The sequence below is a fragment of the Pholcus phalangioides genome, unplaced genomic scaffold (genome assembly GCF_987345545.1).
Source record: "Pholcus phalangioides strain wild (caught in Gottingen) unplaced genomic scaffold, Ppha-v1.0 ptg000016l_1, whole genome shotgun sequence".
NCBI lineage: Eukaryota > Metazoa > Arthropoda > Arachnida > Araneae > Pholcidae > Pholcus > Pholcus phalangioides.
In genome coordinates, this window is record NW_028301609.1 from 12,408,369 (window position 1) to 12,432,909 (window position 24,541).

The 24,541-nt window shown below is 41.4% G+C and overlaps 1 protein-coding gene across 1 annotated transcript; it reads right to left on the reverse strand.

Annotated features, from left to right (window-relative positions):
• Window positions 1-1,667: 1,667 nt before the first annotated feature.
• Window positions 1,668-22,924, reverse strand: LOC149075067 (uncharacterized). Its single transcript, XM_089245745.1, has 7 exons — window positions 22,740-22,924; window positions 18,972-19,116; window positions 9,763-9,972; window positions 8,031-8,297; window positions 6,644-6,760; window positions 4,507-4,914; window positions 1,668-2,246 (listed from the first exon to the last, which is right to left on the reverse strand). Exons 1-7 carry the CDS (start codon window positions 22,785-22,787, stop codon window positions 2,149-2,151), a joined length of 1,293 nt encoding a protein of 430 aa, XP_089101871.1. The 5' UTR covers window positions 22,788-22,924; the 3' UTR covers window positions 1,668-2,148.
• Between the last annotated feature and the right edge of the window lie 1,617 nt (window positions 22,925-24,541).

Here is a 24,541-nt window from a genome sequence, read left to right on the forward strand (position 1 = left end):
TTAGGTTTCACCAGTCTGGGTTTTTAACATAAACCTAAGTTTCTAGCCCACGGACTGAGAACGTTGTGCGCCCTTGTGTTAAAGAATTAATTGATTTAGGCCGCAGCGCGAAAGTGTTAAAAATATGGCTTTGGATTTGTATCTGCATTTGCTATTTTCTCATTCACCAGAGGTTTCCAAACACGTCAGTTTCACGGAAAAAAGAGTAATATTCACGGAAATTACATCATACATGCCCGTTGATTTTGCCATTATAATTTATAAACGCGTACTACTACTACTTGCTGAAACGTTGTATTTCTAGCTTGAAAATGCAATGTTGACTCAGTTGTCGCGTGCTAAATCAGTCATGGGCGGTCGCACCAATTAACCACCGGCATTTCAAATGGATGTGACGTGTAACAGCTGTTTGCATAGTGAATATGTGGGCTGTTAAGAAAAAGTAATCGAAAATACCAACTCTGGTATTCTGGGAACGGGTACATCTATTCTAAATCTTTTTGGCATCGCTATATCTTTAAAATAATCTTATACGCTTACTCCCCGACTTACGAACAGGTTCTGTCTAGACCAGTGGTTATTAACCGGGAGTACGGGAGAGTATTTTTGGGGGTGGGAGATGGAAGAAATATTACATGTTAACTTGTGTTACTCAGAAAAATTGAAATGATGATAAAAATTTAATTTTTCAATTTAAAAAAAAATGAATCACATCGATGTTTTGACACATCTTTTAACTTTCTCTTGCAGAAATGTGCGGCACGAAATTCGCGTTGGAAGTCCCTTTGTTTCGATTAGCGTTTGCATTTGTTTTCCATTTCGATTGAGAGAAAATATGATTGATATCTAAAATATTTTGCGGTTTTTTGTTTGAATTTTGTACCGCGTGCTATTAAAATGCTGCGCTTTTAAGGTTTGATAATTTGATCAGGTTTGATACTGTCGTGAGCATGATTCGAGAAAAACGGCTCGAAAAATTTGCCAAATTTTTTCAAATACCAAACGAATATATATTTATGTTCAGGCTGGAATCGATAAGTGAAAAATTCACTCAGATATATAGTCATATTCATTTTTACACGATTTTCAAATTAATGCAAAATACGTTCATTTCTGATTCTAGTAAAGATTAATAATTAAATTTTGTCCCAAAAAATCGAGAAAAACGGGATATTTTTGTAATGGGAAAAAGTCAGAAAGGCTGGAATATTACGGGATAGTACAATAATGTTCCGTACACAGGTCACGTTGATTAGGAGCACATCACACAGCTCCAAAAAAAACTTTCTTTAAAATTTTTTTTCCATCGTTAGGTATCAAAGACGCCATAAAACGATAAAAAATGTGTCGTTTTATCCCAGTTCGTGGCATTTTCATCAACGTTATATGCAAGGTTCATTATTCTCTATGGAGATCAGTCCAGATCGCCAGTTTACAACCCGAGGTGTCGTTATACCAGAGTTCGACTGTATATTTCTTGGAAACAAATAATTCCTGAACGAAGATGAGAAAAGTCTGGTTGAAATAATTTCGCCGAATGTTACCAAGATATTCTCGTAAAGCGTGTCAAATATTTCTGTTCGTAAGTCGGAAGTGGCTTTTTGTAAGAACTCGGAGAAAAAGAAACTGCTTTTTCCACTTTCTTTTTTCAATACAAAAGACGATAATTTATTTACCAAAAAAAAAGATGAATTCATAAGTTATAAATGCCATATAAATAAATACAAATTATGTACAACGACAACAACGAATTCTTGAAACACGAATCCACAAGAAGAAGAAATCTCAAAGACAAACGGGTGTTTTTGTTTGGAGAGCCGCAGATGCCCTAGCGTTGCATGAACGATGACGTCGCACTAGGATGGCGGCCACTTTTCCAAAAATTGTTTCTAAAACGCGATATGTGACTAAGTCTGTCTCTCTAAGATAACTGCAATGATGATACACAACCAATGCCAAGTCTCATTATCCTTACATTTGGATTTCAATAATGGCCGGAACTTGCTTCGGTTGTAAATTATACGTTTTGTAGCGCATCTGTTAGGGACAATTCGCTTCTGTTTTCTTATATTTAATTGTGAACTTAAGCTGGAATAGCTTCATCTAATGTACAAGGTACAAAATCTTCTCTTGGTGTATTACAAAGAATCACTTGCAAGGGTTTTGTCTGTAGCTGAAGTGGAATCCACGCGCGTTTTTCGATCCGTTCGAGACGAAGCGTACGATGAACGGTCCCGGTGTCGAATCTGGAAATGGAAGAAGAAATGTTTAATCATGAGTAGAGCCCCTGATTATATTCACTAAAAACAAGTGGCAAAATATGCAAATATAGATAACATTCTCTTGCGGTGAGCTGTAACTCATCCCGTAAACTTATCCCGAGAACCCCATAAAAAACAAGAGTCAAAAATGAGCATTATGTCCGATTTCTTGGTATTTTCATCGATGTTATAAACAAGGTCCGTTGACATTAATCTCTTATATGGAAATCAGTCCGGTCCGTCAATTTTTGACATTATAATAACCGAAGTGTCGTTACAAAGAAGGCCGTTATAACCGAGTTTGACTGTAAATGTTCATCCCACATATTTGTCATACGCAACTTTTTTGTGAAATAAATTTTAATTCAATCCGATTTGCAGTTGCCCTTTTCTTTACGGTGATTGCCAATTTTTGTCTAGCAATTTCAAATACGATTGACGATTTTTTTTTCCTTTGGCTTATATTTAAGAAGATATCATAGCTTGGAAAAAATCTATCCTCAGTAACAAAGCAATCCGAGACAAGCTATGTACCCTGATGAAATTCATCAATGACAATCAGGACAAAATAATAGTGCCAAGAGCCCAACAAGAACTGCATAACGACAGTGACTCGTGCACCGATTCTGACTATGAGCCATAAGGACCCTTATAATGTATATCCGTTACAATGCCTTTTCTATTGAACAGTGATGTTCATCTTGATTTCCACTGATTTCTGTAATATATATATATATGTTTGATTTTGTTGCGATCTATATGGGTACTTGTGATGTTGTGTACCCACTGCATTGTCTTTTCTCTATTGGACAGTGATGGTCATCGTGATTTCCACTGATTTCTGCTATGTATGTTTAATTCTGTGTTGATCCATGTGGGTCCTTATAATTCTGTATTCCCGTTGCTGTGTGTGTGTGTGTGTGTGTGTGTGTGTGTGTTTTTTTTTGACTTGGTTCCTCGCTGGTGTGGCGGGTGTCTTTGCGTGTTTATCTGCAAGAATTGCTGCAGTTTTGTTTATTTTATTTTTTGTTATGTTTGTTTTTATTCTCTTTTTTTTTATCATTATTATTATTTTTAGATTTTTTTTTCTCCCCCCCCCCTTCTTTTCCTCCAGCGTGGCTTCGTTAACCGCTTATATCCAATACCTTCTAAGAGGCTCTAGAAGGTGTTGTTATATCCCTATCTTGGGACAGAGTGGGAGCCATGTTCTGGTTTGGTGGCTATTTTATGTTAGCGCGTGCATTCGCATATCGATGAAGATGTTCGTTAGCTGAATCGGTATTCGTTATCCGAGGCAGAAAAATCGCAAAAAAAAAAAAAAAATCTTCGTAAGTAAGCAGAGGCGTTTGTTAGCAGAAGTATCACTGTATTATCGTTGTGCTGAAAAAAAGCGATCGGCGTGTAGTTGGCAATTTCTATGCCTCACATACGATACCTTGCAGTATTTATGAGCCAACCCGAAAGATTCTACGCCAAAATAAAAATAAGCGAAATAAAATGCTATTGTTCAAAACGTGGTAAACATGCTAAGTAGTCTTCTTGGACCACCCTCATGAACGAATTTGGCAACCCCTGTGGAGGCCTTCCATTTTTAGGAGGAGCTGAGTTGAGGCTGTAGACAGTTCAGAAGAGAAGAACGTTTGTATGTATACCCCTGTATTTGATATTATGTGAGCAAGGAATCACTTTACCGGCTGGATTATTCTTCATAATTCGATACACAATGCACCTACATGACGAACACCAAACTATCATATTCTTGAAATAACGCGCTGTGACAACCACTATCTTAACAAAGTTCTGGATTCCACTTCCCAACAAAGTCGGCAAAATCCATTTGTACTCTGTATGGTTAATGTTATCAGAGGCGGATTTAAGGCTTTGTGACTTGCGGAGAGAGAGAGAGAGATAATGAAGTTTTACCGCCCTTTTCTCCCATTCTACTTTTGTGTTGTTGACTATCGATTACTGAAATTTTCCGCCTCAGAACTTACCGTCCTGGGCTATAGCCTGCTTTGCACCCCTGTAAATGAGTCACTGAATATTATGGAACCCATGGTCTTTACGAGGAAGAATCTTATACTCCGGACTAGAAGTGCTCGGTCCATGGGAACTAGAAGTGCATGAACCCCATTATTTTACTTGAAAATAAGTATAGGGGTTGTTGGGGGTGCAAGTCATGACCAATCATTAATCTGATTAAATATGCAGGTTAGATTTAAGAAGAAAATAATACTGTGCTTGCCTGTGAGTATGTACGTAGACGTTATGTTGGCCTCCCGAAGTGGTTTTGCAGACGCGTTGGGAGCGGGGATCCTTCCGCTGCAGACGCGGACACCAGTGAACAAGATGTAATCGTCATGGCACTCGGCTGCTACCGACGGTCCAGTCAGGGTCGTCAAGGACGATGACGACGACGTGGTCAACGAGGTGCCCGAACCGCCAGGCAAAGAACCGACTGCGAAAGGTGCGACGGTCCTTCCTTCCGAGTACAGATGGTACGTGATGGAGCAGAACCCGGGCTCCTTCTTCATACAGATCACGTAATCCATATTATTCGGATAACCGAGTCCCAGGAAGTTCGTCTCTTCGTAGTTGAAGCTCTTGATTTCGCCGCGGGTTCCGCGGAGGTATTGCAAGCAGTGAGGAGGAGCTGCGGAAGACACAATATTGGAAAATTTGATAAATTTGAACGCATATCAACATGAAATCACTAAATTTACAACATGTGGAGAGAATAAAATTGAAAAATAGTTCATCGCGACTTTTTCCCCTTCTTTCGAAATTTGTATAAATAAATGCTCTGTGACAATTACTTGAAATAACGATTTCAGCATATTCTAAAACAGTTCTGCAACATTACTACGACGAGCACTCTTCCGACAAAGCTTTCCGATAACCAGGGCCTTCTTAACACATGGGCCTAAACGGGCATGGTCCGTGGGCCTCAAAAGATGAGGGACCTCAGAAAAAGTAGTGAATTAGTTGAATTTTTCAAGTATTTTCCTGGTAGGGCCTCAAAAAAATCACTTGGCTCTGGGGCCTATGATGTTCTTAAGACAGCCCTATCGATAACTATTCTTGAAATAACGTGCTCAGACAATCACTGCCATGAAGTTCTGAAACATTCACTCTCCAACAACCATTGGAGAACTATTGTGACAACCATTCTTAAAACATGTTCTTAAAAAATTGGGGGGGGGGGGTAATTTTTAACCCCTCCCCCATCACCTCCTTTGAGAAAATGCTGCGTGCTCCTATGGCTTTGGCAATCACTTTCGAAACAAAGTTCTAAAACAACTTCGTATTCTTGAAACAACGTGCTGTGACACAATCACGCTCCCAACAAAGTTCTGAATCCAATCACTCACCCAACAATGCACTGTGACAATCACTCTCTCTGAACAACGCGCTGTGCTAATCCCTCTCCCAACGGCACGCTGTAACAATCACTTTTACAACAAGGCGCTGCGACAATCACTGCAAAAAACTCCGTATTCTTGAAACGACGTGCTGATCACGCACCAACAAATTTCTGAACCTATTCACTCTCCCAACAACGCGCTGTGACAATTATTTTTCCAATAATGAGCTGTGACAATCACTTTTCTAACAAGGCGCTGCGACAATCACTGTAAACAACTTAGTGTTCTTGAGAAGACGTGCTGTGACAATCACACTCCCAACAAAGTTCTGAACCCACTCTCCCAACAACGCGCTGTGACAATCACTTTTTCCAACAGGGCGCTGTAACAATCATTGCAAACAACTTCGTATTTTTGAAACAACGTGCTGTGACAATCACTTTCCAATAATGCACTGTGACAATCACTCTTCCACAAAAGCTCTGAGAACCAATCACTCTTCCAAAAAAGCTCTGAGAACCAATCACTCTTCCAAAAAAGCTCTGAGAACCAATCACTCTTCCAAAAAAGCTCTGAGAACCAATCACTCTTCCAAAAAAGCTCTGAGAACCAATCACTTTCCCAGCAACATACTGTGACAATCACTCTTCCAACAATATGCTGTGACACGTGACACCCACTCTTCTAACAATGTTCTACAGCAATCAATTACTTTTCGAACGCTACTTCACAAAAGACCACCACATACCCTTTCTTAATATTTTCCCAACAAAATTCTGAAACCAATCACTCTTCAGAGCGCAATAGTTACGACGGCCATACTATTTTCGAGGCCACAGCAAACGAATTTCCGATTCCAAGGGGAACATGGATCTGATTATCGGTCACTGATGGCGCATATTCATCGGGTCAAACGCAATTTCGCGTGATAATTCGATCGCATTTCCATAAAACTACGAGATGAATAAAAAAAATGGAATAAAAGGGAATCGTTGTGGTGTGTTTCGAATCACTGACCTGCTTCACGGCTGTTGCATTTGACTTGCGTGATTTTGATGTTGAACCTCCTTCCGTAATGTCCGACCATCGTCACGTGAAGGCTAATGGCACCGGAATCCTCGACGTCGACGTAATCTGGCGTGACAATCGACAATAATTATCATCATCTTATAACATATCGAATATGTGCAGAGGCGTATTTACAGGGCGGGGGTGGAGCTTAGCGGGCTATAACTCGTGGCGGCAAATTTAAGGAATGAGTGGTTAAGAAAATTAGTAGAATGAAAGAAGGTGGCAAAATTTGAATAGCCCACAGGCGATAGAAAAGAGCGAGGGACCAGTTCGGTGAGCGACTAAAAGAGTGGCCTAGAGCGTGTGAAAGTATGTGAACGATAAAAATAGTGACCTAGCAGAGCGAAGGACCAGGTCAGCTAGTGATCGAAAGAGCAAGGGACCAGGTCAGTAAGTGACCAAAAGAGTAAGCGTGAATTGAATGGCCAAAACAGTGTGCAAAAATGGGTGAATAATCAAAAGAGTGACGTTAGAGCGAAGGGATGGGTCAGTGATGGCCAATAATATAACCAAGAAAGTGTGCAATCATGTGAGTAACCAAAAGTATGACCAAGAAAGTGTGCAATCATGTGAGTGACGAAAAGAGTGACCATAGGGAACGAAGGACTAAGTCAGTGAGTAATTAAAAGTACGATCAAGAAAGTGCGTGAAAGGCCAAAAGTATGACCAAGAGAGTGTACAATCACGTGAGTTACCAAAAGTATCACTAAGAAAGTGTGCAATTATGTTAGTGACCAAAAGAGCGACTATGGAGCGAATTACTTGGTCAATAAGTGGCCAAAAACATGACTAAGAAAGTGTTCAATCACGTGAGTGACCAAAGGTATGACCAAGAAAGTGTGCAATCGTGCTAGTGACCTTATGGAGCGAAGGACTTTGTCAGTGAGCGACCTAAAATATGACTAAGAAAGTGTGCAATCACGTGAATGGTCAAAAGTATCACTAAGAAAGTGTGCAATTATGTTAGTGACCAAAAGAGTGACTATATATGGAGCGAAGGACTTGTTCAGTAAGTGGCAAGAAAGTGTTCAATCACGTGAATGAGCAAAAGCATGACCAAGAAAGTGCGCAATCATGTGAATGTCCAAAATTGTGACGTGGAAACAGAGGTATATCAATATATCCTACAGGGAGGGGGTTAAGCTGGCTTTACAGCCCAGGGTGGCAAATGTAAGGAATGATTGTCAAGGAAATTAGACTAGAATGTGGGAGAAAAGGGCGGCAAAACCACTAATTTTTTTTTCTCCTCTGACTATGTGCATGTCCACCGATTTCGTGCCGTAAATGAACTATAGGAGTAAATTGTGTGAATTATGAGTACTATCGAACTCACAGTGCTGTCCGTCGTTGAGTCCACATATCTTGGGGATGAGGTTGTTCTCGTTCTGCCCCGTGACGACCAGCATGTCCTGTGAGCAATTGCCTTCGGTCGGTCTCATGATGTCGAACGTCAGGAAGTCCAGCCGTATCTGGCAAATGCTCTCCGACTGTTTGACGACCCGTACTTTGCAAGTGCCTTCGTTCTCGTACGGATGAGGGAACAGCGGACTTCGGAAATACGACACCAGCTCGCTGGTCGCACCACCGCATTGGATGTCGACTGATGACACGAAAAATTAAAGTCATAATTAAGATTGAATAACACATAATCACCACCAAATAAAAAAAAAACGCACCAGGAAAGAATATTCGAATCGCTACGAAAATTGGCAGGCAATTATATTACATGTAGTTATGCAAATGATTAGTGTTGCAAAAGAATTATGCAAATAGTCCTGTCACCAGAGGGCGTGAAAGTGTTTCTTTCGTTCTTGAAAAAAGAGACGGCTTTTTCGCGAATTTTAGGCTGTTTTCGCTAACTATTATTAATTGGAGAAAGCAGGCGCGGATCCAGAAGGGAGGGCGATCACCCCTTCCAAAAGCTGAATAATATGGGAAAATTTGTCAGTCCCATAAAATACGGGACGATCCAACGAACCTGCACAATCATTTCTCCAGACACATCATCCTAGATTCGCACCTGACCCTGTTCAAATTCACTGCTGAATATATCTATCGGTTCCTTCGCAGTTCAAGATGTTTGTCCCTACTCCATTCAAAGCTGAAGATGCCTGCCTCAGCTACATTCGAAGCTGAAGATGCCTGCCTCAGCTACATTCGAAGCTGAAGATGCTTCCCTCCGTTTTATTCGCAGCTGAAGATGCTTCCCTCCGTTTTATTCGCAGCTGAAGATGCTTCCCTCCGTTTTATTCGCAGCTGAAAATGCTTCCCTCCATTTTATTCGCAGCTGAAGATGCCTGCTTCCGTTTAGGTGCGCATCCAAAACGGAGAAAGCAGGGTGCACACTGGTACGATACGGCAAGCGATGCAACTCATTGGTTAAAAACTCGAATTTCTGGTTTTTTATAACCAATCCGCGTCGATTTGCATGTTGCATCGCTTGCAAAATCGCGCCAGTGTGCACCTTGCTCTGGACGCATTCGAGAAAGGGGGACTTTGAACGAGGTCGCATCATTATATTGAGCATGTTCTGCCCTCAACTTCTTATCCCGGTATTTTACGGGACAGACAAATTTTCCCACGTTATTTGGCTCTTGGGAGGGAGGTCGTTCCCATTCCCCCCCCCCCCCCCCCCGAATGAACACTTACAAATAATACAAATACAACGCCACAACAGGCAAAATGCCCAACGAGGTCGCTACAAGCGAAGGCAGAAGTTTTCAGCTGCTCATGAAGCCTTGGCTTCATGAATCTTCAGCTCCGAATAGAGTGGAGGCAGGCGGATCTAAGGCGTTCGATCGGAGAAGCGACTTATTGTGTAGGTACATCAGGTACATCGGATCATTCAAGCGAATGTAACCAACAGGCTTATTGGTTGCATTTTTAAGTTTTATAAAAGATCTTTTATCAAACTTTACAGCGTAATATCGGATCGGCCTTACACATGCCAAGTTTAATTCAAATCCAATGTTTTCTTCTTGGTGAGTTTTTTTTTTTTGATTGGGAGTAAAATTTACGATTGAAAATTAAATTAGTTTTTCCTCGGAATACTAAAATCCACTCACATATGCAACAAACACCTTCCTGCGGGCACCTGCCCATAGGAGTGCCGCCCAGCTCGATGCAGTCCGCGGTATCGTAGCAGGTACCAAGCCTGGAATCTGCAGCCTCGCAACGGCCTACTGCTTCGTCGATGTCTTGACCCTCGGCGCTCATTTTTCGCTTCAACGAGCTGAAGTAGTACGTAGCCGCCACGACCGGTTGGGATAACATGGCTGTCCGATAGAAAATAATATCATTATAGCACTTAAGATTATTAGGCCGGTCGTCCACTGGAAGCTACCACGACCGAAAACAAGTCACGGAATAAGTCGAATAAGCCACGTGTATGCGCAAGACCGCTATTGTGGTCTTGTGCATATACGCGACATTTTTTCGCTCGTGGTAGGTTCCAGTGGATTAACGGCCTTAGGCTGCGTCCATAGTAGAGTGAAGAGGTACGAGTTCCAAGAACTGCGACTAGGAAGAAGAAAATACATAGGAGTGGAGGAAGAGATGTCCCCGCACATAGTGAAAGAGGAGGAGGAGTATAGAGAGAAAATGGCCGGAGGGGTTCGGAAATGTAAGGGTGTGATGATGATCCCTCCGCAGAAGAGGGAAGGAAAAAAAAGGGAGAAACAGATCACAATCAGCAGATAGCGAAAATCATCAGATCGAAGTGATTCAAACAAATTGTTCAAGTCGCGCACCTCTCGTTGAGGTGCCTCTTTTTCTTTTTTGCCTCACTCCTCCAGTGTGTGCGTTGTAGAACAAAAGAATACAATTGTTTTTGTCGCTAGTCTCTATCATGCACTCCCGTAACCTCTTGTTTTCCTTACTATTTGCGCGGCCTTGTGGGACTACTGTAGGTTTAATTTATTTTGGTAGGCAAAACTTGCTGTTCTTCAAATCAACCGCGTTCCTCATTTCGATCTCAATTTTCTAATATAAGAACCCCATGTCGGTAAAAACATCTCACTCTAGTTGAACACAATTTTTCTCGAAATTAATGAATTAAAAGCCTGTCTCACAAATGTATATAGACATCAGCATAATTTTAGTATTTACAGTTGCGCCCCATTGCCACGGATCGTTTGAAATATTTGATCGGGCATGACTGAAAATATTATTAGCGACATCAGACCTTTGGCCTACTCTGGTCGCGTATAAGAACAAGTGAATCCAGAAAAAACAAACTTCGCATAATTCGCTACTTCACAAACGCCGTAATACTTGAAAACTGACGACATTGGGAATAAATCAGCGCCGTCTTAACGCATGGGCCCACCCGGAAGCCTCAAGAGAAGAGGGGCCTCACAAAAATGAAATCCGGTTGAAATTTTGTAGAATTTACAAGGCCTCAGAAAAACCACTTGTTCCGGGGGCCCCATGATGCTCTTAAGACGGCCCTGGAATAAATACGAAGTGACGATAGACTCTCTCCCCCCCCCCCGAAAGGTTTTCTGTTAGATTTAGTGTCTGTGCTCATAGTTGAAAATTCCAACTCACGCCACTTATTAGCAGTAAACCTCACACTGGTGGATGTAGATATGGAAACAGAGGGCACTGAAGTGTTGAAACCAATTAACAACTTATCATATATGACATGATGTCACTCTCCACTTGTCTATGTAAAATTTACAGAAAACTGGATGTTGTGTGCCCGAATCGGCCAATTCACGACGAGGGCCTGCCAGTTTGAGAAGTGGCCGGTGATCACTGGACGAAGTCTGATAACAAAAGACATGATTCGGGATTATCGTCAAGTTGGCGTATTTTTGTGATAATTATGCCCACGTTAGTTATGGCAACCCATTAAACCGCAGTCACGATGAGTTAGTAATTTTTTTTCCAAAATTTCCATATGTTTATATAATTATTTTTATAGTTTTTTTCTCTTAAATTTTTCACTTTTTGTTTCTCTCGCCACATGGAACTATTCTAACACAGCTGATATACATAGACGTTGGCGATTAAAAAAATGGATTTGGCTCCTACCAGGCCGTCTTACATCAGCACATCAAGCTTTGGCCAGTGATATCTGGCCACTTCGCGAAATGGCCAGCTGTTCGAATTGCGTTCGAATCATTTCTCTGATTCGAACTTCGGCTAAACTTTTCGGCCAATTCACGAAGTGGTCGGACAAGTTCCGAATCATTTCTGCAATTCGGACTTCGACCAAAACTCTTGGCCAATTCGTGAAGTGGCTGACTCCGTAGCGAATTGGCCGCACTTCGGGGGTTTTGACAGTAACATATATATATATATATACACTAGGGGGGCAGAGCCCCCGCCTTTGGCGGCCAACCCTTTTCCCCCTTTTCTCTTCACATTATATCTTGTTTATGTCGTCCCACTTCATCAGCGTGCTATGGAAAGGGACGTGTGAAAACCCCAGCTTACTGAAGAAGCGAATTTTACAATAATAAAGCAACAAAAAAGAAATGAGATTCATCAAGTACCCCCAGAAAATTTCACCATGGGGGTCCCCAAATTTAATTCGCTGAATTTTAGTGGGACCCCAGAAAGAATTAATCTCGGACTACCGATGTGTTGCAAATTTTACAATGTTAAACAACAAAAATCAATGAGATACATTCAGGGGCCCCCGAATTAGAACCGGTCTACATTTTCACGGGAACCTGACCTGGAAGGCACTCCCTCTGAGGGGACACGAAAATTTTTCATTTTTATCAATATTACAACGAATAAAATCCAGGGCCCCACATCCAGTAGCGGGGACACAATACGCAGATTTTTAGTGGGGGAATCCAGACTGGATTTACCTCGGTCTTCCGCTATTGCAAATTCTACAATGTTAAACAACGAAAAAGAATGAAATTCATCCAGGGCCCCCAAAATGAAACCTGTAAACATGGGGGCCCCCGACTTGGCGACTTGGAAGCTTGTCAGTCATATCCCGCTGCGAGGGCCATGAAACATTTTCATTTGTATTCGTTTTACCAACGAATAAAATCGAGGGCCTCAACCAATTACCCGGGACACCAATTCGCATACTTTTAGTGGGGCCCCAGACTGGCTTTATCTCGGGCATCCGCTGTTGCAAATTCTACAACAGAAAAGAATGAGATTCATCCAGGGCCCCCAAAATGAAACCTGTAAACATGGGGCCCCGACTTGGAAGCTTGTCGGTCACCCCCCGCTGCGAGTGCCAAGAAAAATTTTCATTTGTATTCGTTTTACCAACGAATAAAGTCCAGGCCCACCCACGCAACTACCCGTGACCGAGTTCGAAAATTTTATGGGGCCCCCAGACTGGATATATCTTGGGCTTCCGCTATCGCAAATTTTTCAACGTTAAAACAGCAAGAAAACAATGAGATCTATCAAGGGCCCCTGGAAATGAAAACTTTTAACTTCCCCATAAAGGTATACGTGCGATCCCCCCCGGGTACCCGACCCTGTGTGTTTGGAGCACTGGTGTTATATGTATATTATACATATACATATCTCTCGGCATGACCCCCCCCCCCCCCCCACAAGAGCAGGGCTGACAGGGGCCGGAACGATTCTCATCAATTTTTTGATTTTTCACACTATAAATTAACAACAGAGGGGCCCCTGAAAAGCTGGTTTGGGGGCTCGCCATCCAAATTCCGGACTAGGGGCCTTGCTGTACGATGTGGGAGCCTCTCGGTACATGCACATAACATGGTCCCTATGGGTCAAATGGGTCCCGATATATGCTACAGTTAAATGAAAACTTGACCCAAAATCGTAACCAACTTCCGTAACACAAAAACGTAACAGATTTCCGTCACCCATTTCCGTAACATAAAATCGTCACTAATTTCAGTTGCTTAGAAACAGGCCCTTTTCGAGTTTGTGATTTTACATTATAGAGTAGATAAGCCATCAGGTGGCGCCCGTCGTTTACGATACATTAACTGATCGCGCCAGACTGTCCATTGCACGGTCCCGTTCGGCATTATATACGCTCCAAGGAAGGGAAATTTTTATCTCCTCTTAGAGTGATCACTCTAATCCAGTGGTTCTCAACCTGGATCCATATGGCCCCCTTGTGGTTTTGGGATATTCGGGATATTCTAGGGGACCACGGGAGAAAATCAGGAGAAAGGTGATCCACGACAGGTGGTGAAGAGAGTCATAGAGAGCTGTGAAGAGAAAAGCTTTAAAAGTGAAACACGGTTGAAAAATATTACTACTTTCAGAATCCATCAGATCCGTTCATAGAACCATGGGCATCTTAACCCTTGGGTCTATGTGGGCATGACCCGGGTTTTCATGTCTATAATGGAGGGAGGGGACTGCACTATATGGGATCTGGTAATATTATTTTCATATGTAAGCTGTTATTTCCAGCAAAGTATGGAGGGCCGCCAGAGCAACGGTTGATGTGTTGGTTGGGAGTGTCGATTTATCGTGCAGGTGCGTTGAATCGTCCCGTATTTTACACAGACCGTTTTTTTAAAATATAATTTGACTCCTGGGAGAGATGATACTCAACCATTTGAATCCGTGCCTAGCCAGGATTCCACAGATTAATCTGATTTATTAAAATTCCATTCATATAATAAGAAAAATAGAAAGTATCTCAATCTTGGGTGAAGGTAGGAGAGGGGGGGGGGCCCTGGATAGGACAGGAGGCCACGAGAAAAAATGTGTGATCCATAGGGGCCATGAGCTGAAAAAGGTGAAGAAACACTGCTCTAATCTAATCACCTCTCAAGAGCATTCGTACGGCAAACGAGTGACTCTGGTTCGATTCCCGGTAGAGCAGAGATGAATTTTTCTTTCCTAAGCCACCTCGTTGGACATTTTGCCTCTTGTGGCGTTGTATTTGTATTTGTATAAAATAAGCATCTTCATACACAACATCCAGTTTTCTGTGTATCTTACATAACAACTTATTGTGCTCCTGATAGGAAGTAGGGAGGTTGTGATAGTCTTTTGGACTTCTGCCAACCTCACCAAGAACCAATACCAATCGTTCCATTTAATCCGAATGATATTTCATGAAAAATTTTCATCCTTGCTGACGGTTGTAGAAAGTGCGAGATTCGTGTCTGAAGTCATGCCAGTAATAAGTACAGTCATCGGGGTCCATCTACAATTAGAATTCAACTGTTTTCTGTCCCTGAAGGCAACAATGAACCATTCACTCCTTCGATTCATGTCATTCTGGCCCAAATCAATTGATAAATCTTTGTGGTGTTGAATCTTCAGAAGAGATCTTCGGCGCATGTTTTCTAATACAGGGTGGGCAAAAAGTTTGTAGAAACTTTAAAAATTCATAAAAACCGGAAAAATAACAGAAATAAAAAACGGTTTGCAGGGTTAGTATCGCTAGGGCACGGGAATTTTTTTAAGACAGGGAAAAATAACTAAAAAAACAGCCGATAGGTGGCGCTGACGTACATGAGTCAAGGAAAATATACGAAAATAACGAACAGAATGCCTCCAAATCGTTTATTACAGCAGTATATGTTCTCCACATGACCACCCACCACCACAGGGTATAACACATTGCAGGTGAGTCACAAATCCAACAACGTTTTGTTTGCGTGAAATAGATGCGCTTTCTACCGTCATGTTTATGCAAGGTGGAGCGACTAGTCAGTGCCGTCTCAAGGCATGGGTGCACCTGGGCACGGCCCGGGGGCCTCAAGAGAAAACGGGTCTCACAAAAATGAGATTTGGTTGAAATTTCCGAGAATTTGCCTGATAGGGCCTCAGAAAGATGACTTGGCCCGGGGGCCCCCCCCCTGATGCTCTTAAGACGTCCCTGCGACTAGTCACACTACTACTTCGGTCAAGGCATTCCTGATATAGACGTTCGGGAAGGCAAAATCATTATCAGGCATATTACAGGTTCCCATGGCCCCCGCGGTCTCCAGATTTGACACCGGCAGACTTCTGGTGATATTTGAAATTCCGGGTGTATCGATCCGGCCTATCCAATCAGCCGGAACTGAAAGATGCGATCCGCTGAGAGGTGTCATGTATACATCCGGACCTGCTGCACTCTGCCGTTGCTGGATTTGTGACTCGCCAGCAATGTGTTTTTACACTGTGGTGGTGGTCATGTGGAACACATACTGCTGTAATAAACGATTTGGAGAAGGCGTTCGTTTATTTGCGTATATTTTCTTTGACTCGTCAGGATCTTTCTGATCTTTCGGCTGTTAATTAAGTTAATTTTGTTTCCTGTCTTAAAAAAATTCTCTTGACCTAGCGATGCTAACTCTGCAACCCGTTTTTTATTTCGATTATTTTTCCAGTTTTTATGAATTTTTAAAGTTTCTACGGACTTTTTGCCCAACCTGTACTTGCCTATTGCTGGACTGCAAACGGCGATGAACAGTGTCCTTTGATACAGGAACTGATAAGCTTCTTGAAATCTGACGCAGAGACAATTTTTGGCTACATGCTAAACGCAAAATGTCTCTATCCATCCAAACTGTGGTCTCCTTAGGTCTCCCAATTTCCGATTTCACTTCTACACCAATGCCGGAACTAGAGAGGGGGAGGGGCAGAGGGGGCAACTGCTCCGGGTGACGAAATTTAGGGGGCGACAGTTTTAGGTGGGAACAAAGAACACCGTTACAAAATTATCGAATTTTATAGTTGAATGTATGCAAGTGATTAAATGCCTTTTATTCACTTGCATACGGGTTCTTCTTCCCAGGTTACGTTTGCATGGTGTTCTTTTTCTCCCTATCAATTTCAACAGGAATGTCGTTTTAATGTTTGCGTTTCATGTTATACCACGCATTCTTTGGTGACAATTGTTTGCATTGGTGTGTACTATCACCTCTTAAAGTTTTTCCTATCTTTTCTGAATCACCCTGTATACCTGGGTCTGGAGCCCTGGTTATCTTTGCTATATCTTTGTCAGACAAATCCTTCAGACGCCGGATTTTAGTCACATCCCTTACGATGTGACGAACGTCGCGAGGCATAATGTGAAAGCTACTTACAGTGCAAGTTTTTTCGAATGAGCATTTTATACTCTTTCATTTGATCATTTTTGTCGCACCACGGTCATTTTCTGCACACGAGGGCTAATTAGACCGGGACCTACAATTTACTGCCAATTCCGAACGGCAGTATTGTTTTTTATACTTGTCGAGGGGGTTGGTGCGCTAACCCCTCGATGGGGGACTCCTTGCGGTAGCAATCTTTTTTTTCCCTGCGGTCTTGTCGCCGTTTTTTGTTGTACCCCTATGTCAGGAAAGTTTTCTGACAAGGACGAACAGGGTATCGAACACGCGACACCTCTAAACATCCTTTGGTACTTTAGGCGAGCATCTTATCGACCTGGGCTACCACGCCCTTATACTCTTTCAATGATTACGTTATAGCAGCCACGTTAAAATATGCAAATATCGCGATCTCTTGCTCTTTTGCAAGTTTTTTCAAGTAATACTTTTGGGACGGGATGTTTTTTATTTTTTGTAAATTCATTTCTTGAGAAAAATTCTGTTGAAATGTCTACCACGTAGGGTTCATATATAAAAAATGTTTAATAGAAATGTTTGTGAGGAACAGGATCGATATATATTTGCTATTTAAGGAAAAATGGTTGTCTATACATTTTCGACAGACTATATATCCATTCAGAACAGTTCATGCAGGCCAAAATCTTCACGTGGTTATAGAGGGAACCTAGGACAACTAATGAAATATTAAGGACCGGGCCTTAAACACAGGGTGTTCTGTTAATGGACCGACAAACTCAGAGTGTTGTTAGTAGGCATCAAGAGGAACAAAGATTGCAACGGAACATGGTGTCGCAAACCACGCTGAGAGGGTGAAAATCGTCAAAAACGCATGCAGGTTCTGAATCCAGAGGAGACGAAAAGTGGATGTCAGTTGATCGCCGAATGCGTTCGTGGGTTCGCTCACCATATCTGACGTAAGCAGCGTCGCGAAACGCATGCGCTGGGGACGACATCAGAAGCATGCCTGGTATCTTCGAGCGAGTCCGAGGATCGTTTTTACGTCGTTGCGGACTGTGCAATGACGTCAGCGGCTGCCACTTTTCCAACAACTCTTGTAATAATTAATCAAATAAATCTTTTTGTAGTTATTATTGTACTTTTTATCGTTCTGGCATGACGTTGAAACCTGCACGAGTTTTTGGTGATTTTCACCCTCTCAACGTGGTTTGCGACACCACGTTCCATTGCAATTTCTGTTCCTCTTGATGTCTACTAAGAACCCTCTGAGTTTGTCGGTCCATTAACACCGAACACCCTGTATAATATATGGCGCAAAAGAAAGTGAGTTTCACCGAAGTGTGGGGGGGGGGGGGCCTTAAGACAGTGGTTTTCAAAACGTGCATCGCGATTTCCCAGTTTTGTCAGAGACATCTTAACGATCCCAGAATATCGATGTGACAGGGCTGATGGACCTAACGCATAGGGCCTACCCAGGTACTGGCCGGGGGCTTTGAGTAATATAGGGATGTCCGATCTTATTATAATGAAATCGGGTACTATCATTTTCTAGAGTAAATAGATAAATTTGTAGTCAGGTACTTAAAGCCAGGTCGAGTGCCCTAGAATATCACTTTGCCCATGAGCTCATAACGCTGTTCGGACAGCCCTGCGGTGTGCACCTACATGGCAATTAGTTAGAATCGGACTGCCCAAATATTTGCACAGCTGTTATTGCAATGAGAGAGTGGCGTAGTCACGGAAACTATCACTAGGGCAAAGAAGCCGAGGGTGGATACCGATGCTACCATCATGAAAGCTAACGTCGATCCCAGAGATTCGCAAAGAAATTTTTTTATTTTATCGATCCTGAGACGGCCACCGATAGATGACGCGTTCACGGTATCACATATCCAAAGTTCTCTCTGTGACCAAAGAAAGGACAGAAGTGCAACTGAACAAGTCCTTCACGAGGCCGGAGGCCTGACAGGGCTCCAGTCTGGGAGCCCGAGTAGATGCTTATCTTCTTTTTTTCACGCTGTGAATTCCCTACCGATGGGGGCCCCAGTAAATTCTCAGAAAAAGAGCCATCTGTCTTCCATACTTTGAAGTAAAAATGGCAGAGGGCTAAATTTTCGTGTAAAAAGGACCCAGCTGCAGGATGTGGGGGACCATGCATCTGTGAAGAATTGAAAGGGGGTATAAACTTTCTAGTTCTATACTTTGGAAATACTAGAAGCTTGAGAACCACTGTGTGGTCCAAGGTGATGCCGTAGGCAGAAATAATGCGATTAATGCATGAAGCTACTTACACAGAGGAGGCATTTGCACCGAATCCGGAGATTCGTCGTGGTAATGGCTCTTGACAATATTCAGAGGCTTCATTTGATTGACGGACCTGATGGACATCGATGCGACCACGGCCGATGAGAAGTAAAATAGCGTCACGAGCACCATCTGCAGGAGAGATATAAAAAATATTTAAAATAATGTCTCTTTTAATAATAATCAAACTTTTAAGAGGGGAAGGTACACATTGATTAAATGTGAAATTATTGTGTTATAGAACGCGCTGTGTGACAATCACTCTCCCCCAGCAAAGTTCTGAAAACAAAATCACTCTCTAAACAAAGTTCTGGAACCAACGAATCTCCCAAAAGTTCTGAAAAAACTTCGAATTCTCGAAACAGCGTAATGCGACAATCCCTCTCCCAACAAAATTATGAAACTAATGGATCTCCCAAAGTTCCGAAACAACTTTGTATTTTTGAACCATTTTCCTTTTTTTTTCTTTCAAACCGAGCACAACTCCGGTTTATCGCCACGGGCAATTTACTACCGATTGAGTTGTGCCGGAAGTGTGAGCGTGTGTACCTAACAGTCTGAGTGAGTATATAGTGTTATGTGTGAATTTTTAGTGCTGTCATCTGTCGGAAACACGTGGCAGTCTTAAACAAATGTACAAATGCAAACGTCACAACAGAAAAATTGCCCAACGGGGTGGCTTATGCTCATAAAAAATACGGTTGTCAAATAACCAATGTACAGCAACCCAATATAAAAGCATTTTATCACCAAAAAAAAAAAAAATAAATGATAATATAATACATTGCCCATACAAAAGATTATGGTTGTCTTATCGAAGTATGAATAGCTTCTCGATTTATCTCATAATGTCTATCGTAATACAAATACAACGCCACAACAGGCAAAATGCCCAACGAGGTGGCTGATAAAAAGATGCCCATAAAAATATGGTTGTCATATGTTTCAAAAATACAGCAACCCAATTAAAAATGCAATTAACACAAATTACAAACAATATATACACATGATAAAATATTATACAATGCCCATAAAGAATACTTATGGTTGTCTTATTCTAAGAATGGATAGTTTCTCGATTTACCCCAACATGTTTATCGTATTTCTTTTTTGAACGTGTCAATTGTGTTAGAATTCACGACCCTCGAAGGTAAGCTATTCCATTTATTAACAATCCTATTAGAGGAAGAACTCCCTGCGTCATCACAACCTGGAATTGTCCCCTTGTCTAAGTATTTGATTGACGGTGTATTAATAACTCATGGTCCATCCTGTTCATCCCGTTGAAAATTGTAAACACTTATCATATATCCCGACACTTGCGTTCGTCCAATGTAAACATATTCAAAAGATCAAGTCCTTCTTCATAGCTCAATCCCCGTGTGCCAATAAGGACAAGCGTAGCTCTTCTCTGCATTCCCTCAACCAAGTATATGTCTCTCTGTAGGGGTATGGTCTGCAAAACCTTACAGCATACTCCAGTCCAGGACGAACTAAGCCTCCGAAAAGCGGAAGAATGACTTTAGGAGAACGCGAAGAGACATTTTTGAAAATGAAACCGGGCATTCTATTCGCTTTTTTGACCAAAGCTGAACAATGTTCAGAAAACCTAAGCCGCTGGTCAATGAGAATTCCCAAATCGTTGACCCAAGTTGCATCCGGGATAGTAACACTATTCAACTCGTGAGTGAAACGTGGATTGTTCGAACCAAAATGAGTGACTATGCATTTATCCACATTAAAGGTCATGCTACATTTTCAATAGCCCATGCTGCAATCATATTCAAGTTCGTCTGGAGCATCTCCCTATCTCTTGGATTGCCGACCACCCTCCATTAGCTTCACGTCATCAGCGAATTCACTAACAATATCATCGATACGCTGATCGAGTTTATCGATAAAAAGTGAAAAAAGTATGTGACCAAGGACACTTCCTTGAGAATTCCAGGTTCACCATAACCCGTTGTGACCTATCCCTCAATCACTATTCTATCCAATTCAACAAGTTGCCCGTAATCCCAATCTCATGTAAACGCTAAAAGAGTTTACCATGTTGGACTCGATCGAATGACTTCTGAAAATCAAGATAAACAACATAGACATTTTTGCCCTCACCTTAGTCACGTGATCATAGAATCAAAGGAGGTTGATTTTATATATACATATATATACACACGTGACTTCCCCTTTCTAAACCCATTCTGATTATCCGACAATACATTATTCTCTTTTATACACTTCACCAATTGCCTTTTGATAGTAATTTCAAAAATTTTCGAGAGGGGGTTCATCAAACTCACTGGACGATAATTAAACACAGCTTCTCTACTCTTTCTAAATATCGGAACCACATTAGCAAACTTCCCCTTGGGACGATACCCTCAGCAACACTACTCCTGTAAATTTATGCAACTGGCCCCAACAGTTCATTTACACATTCTCTAAACACCCTACGATAAATATCATCTGGTCCTGGCGCTTTGCTTGCACATAAATTTTTTAGAAGATTTTGGACTTCCACATCTTTAACTTGAATATGGTTGAGGACTTCATCACCCCATGACACACCCGCACTTTCAATATCATCTTTCCTGTTAGAAACCGACGCGAAAAGTAATTGAAAACATTACACATATGGCATTGTTGTCTACCCTAGATCCTTCTATCGAGAGGGCGCCAACTGTCCCCAGTTGTCCTCTATTGCTGATATACTTGAAAAATGATTGTGGGTCAGCGCCAATGCTATCTGCTAGCCTAGATTCAACTTCGTTTCTACTTTCCTAATCACCCTCCTCAATAACCTTCTTTTTTCGATAAATGATGTCTCTTTTCCCACTTTTATACTCTCTAAATGCCCTTTTCTTTTCAAGATAAAGATTACGCACTTGTTCTGTGACCAGAAGGGAGGGGGGAACGACAAACAAACGCGCTTTTTTCGAACAAAGGGTATGATGTCATGCAAAACAGAGGATAGTTTACCTTAAATTCTTCCCATTGACGTAACGCACCAACTGATTCCAACCGGACTTTGAAAACTCCCGCTAACCTTTCTTTCAAAAGATCAACGTTGGCTCTTCAAAAATAAGGAACCATTCTTCTGTTATCAGCTTTACTCGAAAAAAAAGTTACAGAGTAAACTACAACAACACACGATGATCACTAGAAGAAAACTCGCCCCCCCCCCCCCCCACACAATGCCGTCTTAACGCATGGGCCTCACCCGGGCACGGTCCGGGAGTCTCAAGAGAAAAGGGGCCTTACAAAAATGAAATGTGGTTGGAATTTCCGAGAATTCACCACGTAGGGCCTCAGAAAAATCATTTGACTTGGGGCCCCATGGTGCCCTTAAGACGGCCCTTCCCACCGAAACATGTTTGACAATATCCTAGGAACTAGAGAGAACTAAATCCAAAATACATGTGGCCCTAGTGGTTTCAAAGTGTATAACACATTCCACGAATTTCTTAGCATAAAAATTCTAATTATGAATCAATGTCAGATACGTCCGGCCCGCAAAATTTTTTTGTTTTTTTTTTTTCATTTTGGTTTTTGGCCAGCTCCCAAAAACTCTCCAGCGTGGTCCAACCTCTCAGGCAACAGGCTTACATCCCTCTTGGGACAGAACCTGGATCATGTCTGGTCTTACAGCTCCCAAAAACAGTTTGCCCATCACTGCCCCACGGGATTGCCACCCACGCTTTGGGAACCACTGCACTAGGGCAAAGATATTGAGAAACACTTATTAAGGGACTCACCTTGCAGATGATGGAGACGAGCAGCCCAGTGGCGTATTCTCGATGCATCTTCTATCCGAAGACCACTAATACCAGGCGGTGCACAAATCCTGTTGGAGTTCGAGTAAAGTATGCAACACCCACGTACCTACACAACAGTGTCGCGAATGATCGAGGCTGTACACTAACACTAGTGTTTTGTAGTAGAGACTGGAGACTATATAAACGAGGATATGACGTTTAGTTCCTATCATTCCGTGACCAGAAGTGGAACAATACCGGACATAGAATACGCATGCTAATACATAGGGGGGGGGGGGTTGATGGATGGTGGAATGGGACAGAGAGACGTTTATTCAACACAGAATAAACAGCATGGATGGGCTATTCATCAGCCTTGTCAGTAAAATCGCGAAAAATTCTCCAGCATATTGACTGACAGAAAGAATCTCATCATCATAGTAATAATAACAAACGGGAAAAAAAAATTTTTGGATGACTTTTTCCTATCCGACGGGTCAAATATTTTCTAATATGCATATTTAGATATATTTTTTTGTGCTGTCTGGCTGTGAAATGGTCGTATATATATTTTTTAGCCGTATAACGGTCATTCTCCTCCCATTTCCTCTCGTCATTTGGCTAAATTAGATCTGTCACAGAAAACAACAGAAACAAATATAGTTGTATATATATATATTGTTTTGAATATTCCAGAAAAAACACACGAGTATGTATGGGTACATAATCGCTCCGAGCGGTCGTTTGAGTTCATTAGGTGCTTATAGAGCATATATTCTCAACCTATGACTCGCGGGCCAAATGTGGCCCAAGCGCACGTTTTATCCCTAATACTGTCATTAGCACATGACTGAAACTGGATTACATGTAAAAGTTTCATAAAAGTTAATTTATAAAACTTGCAAGTGCAACCAATGCAACTTCTTAAAAATACAACCAATAACCGTATAGGTTACATTCGAGCAAATATAACCAATATGCTTATTTGTTGCTTTTTTAGGGTTTTTGGAAGATTATTTTTCATCAAACTTTACATTCGAGCGAATGTAACCAATAGGCTTATTGGCTTTTTCTTCAATTTTTGTAAAAGTTCCTTTTGTCAAACTAGTGTTATCCCGCCCTTAGATAAAAGTCAACGAGTCTAATCAAGTATCAAACAAACATGTATGTATGTATGTATTGTTTTGGCTGGAATAAATCAGTGAAAAACAATTCATTGAATCTTTTTCTCCAAAATTTCAAAAAATGCAAAAAAAACATACTCATTTTTTTTAGTTTAGTTCTTGAATTAATGTTACAAAAAAAAGAAATCGAAACTAAGTATGAACCAAGTATTAGTATATCTAAAAGGTATATCTAAAATTAGTATATCTGAAAGGAAATTTAATACTATGTAAAAAAAATTGAAAAAATTGATTAATGGATGTACTTTAACGAATTACAAAAAATTTAACTAATTACAAAAAACTAAATTTTGTAACAAATTGCAAACGCATTAATCGAGAGGGTGCAGGTAAGCAAATCGTATTGGCTGGGGATGCGGAACTGGAAAAAAGGTCAAGAACCACTGGTCCAGAGCAATTCAATTACATATGAATAGAATGAATAGCTAAATTTCTAACTCAAGTTCGATTATCAGCCCTCTATGGTTCATCCCCCCATACAAGCGTATTTTAAATTTTTTTGCAAAAACAGATTTCAACCGGTTCTGTAAGCATGTTTTTAATGGAAACAATACATAAACACAGAAATTTAATTGATTACTGTGGATTTTTTAATTAGCTAAAAATGTTAAATTAAGG

Coding starts and splice junctions, on each gene's coding strand:
- LOC149075067 (XM_089245745.1), bottom strand. CDS start 22,787: ATGCATCGAGAATACGCCACTGGGCTGCTCGTCTCCATCATCTGCAAG. Junction 19,117..22,739: donor TCGTCTCCATCATCTGCAAG/GTGAGTCCCTTA, acceptor TCTCTCCTGCAG/ATGGTGCTCGTGACGCTATT. Junction 9,973..18,971: donor GGTGCAAATGCCTCCTCTGT/GTAAGTAGCTTC, acceptor TCTATCGGACAG/CCATGTTATCCCAACCGGTC.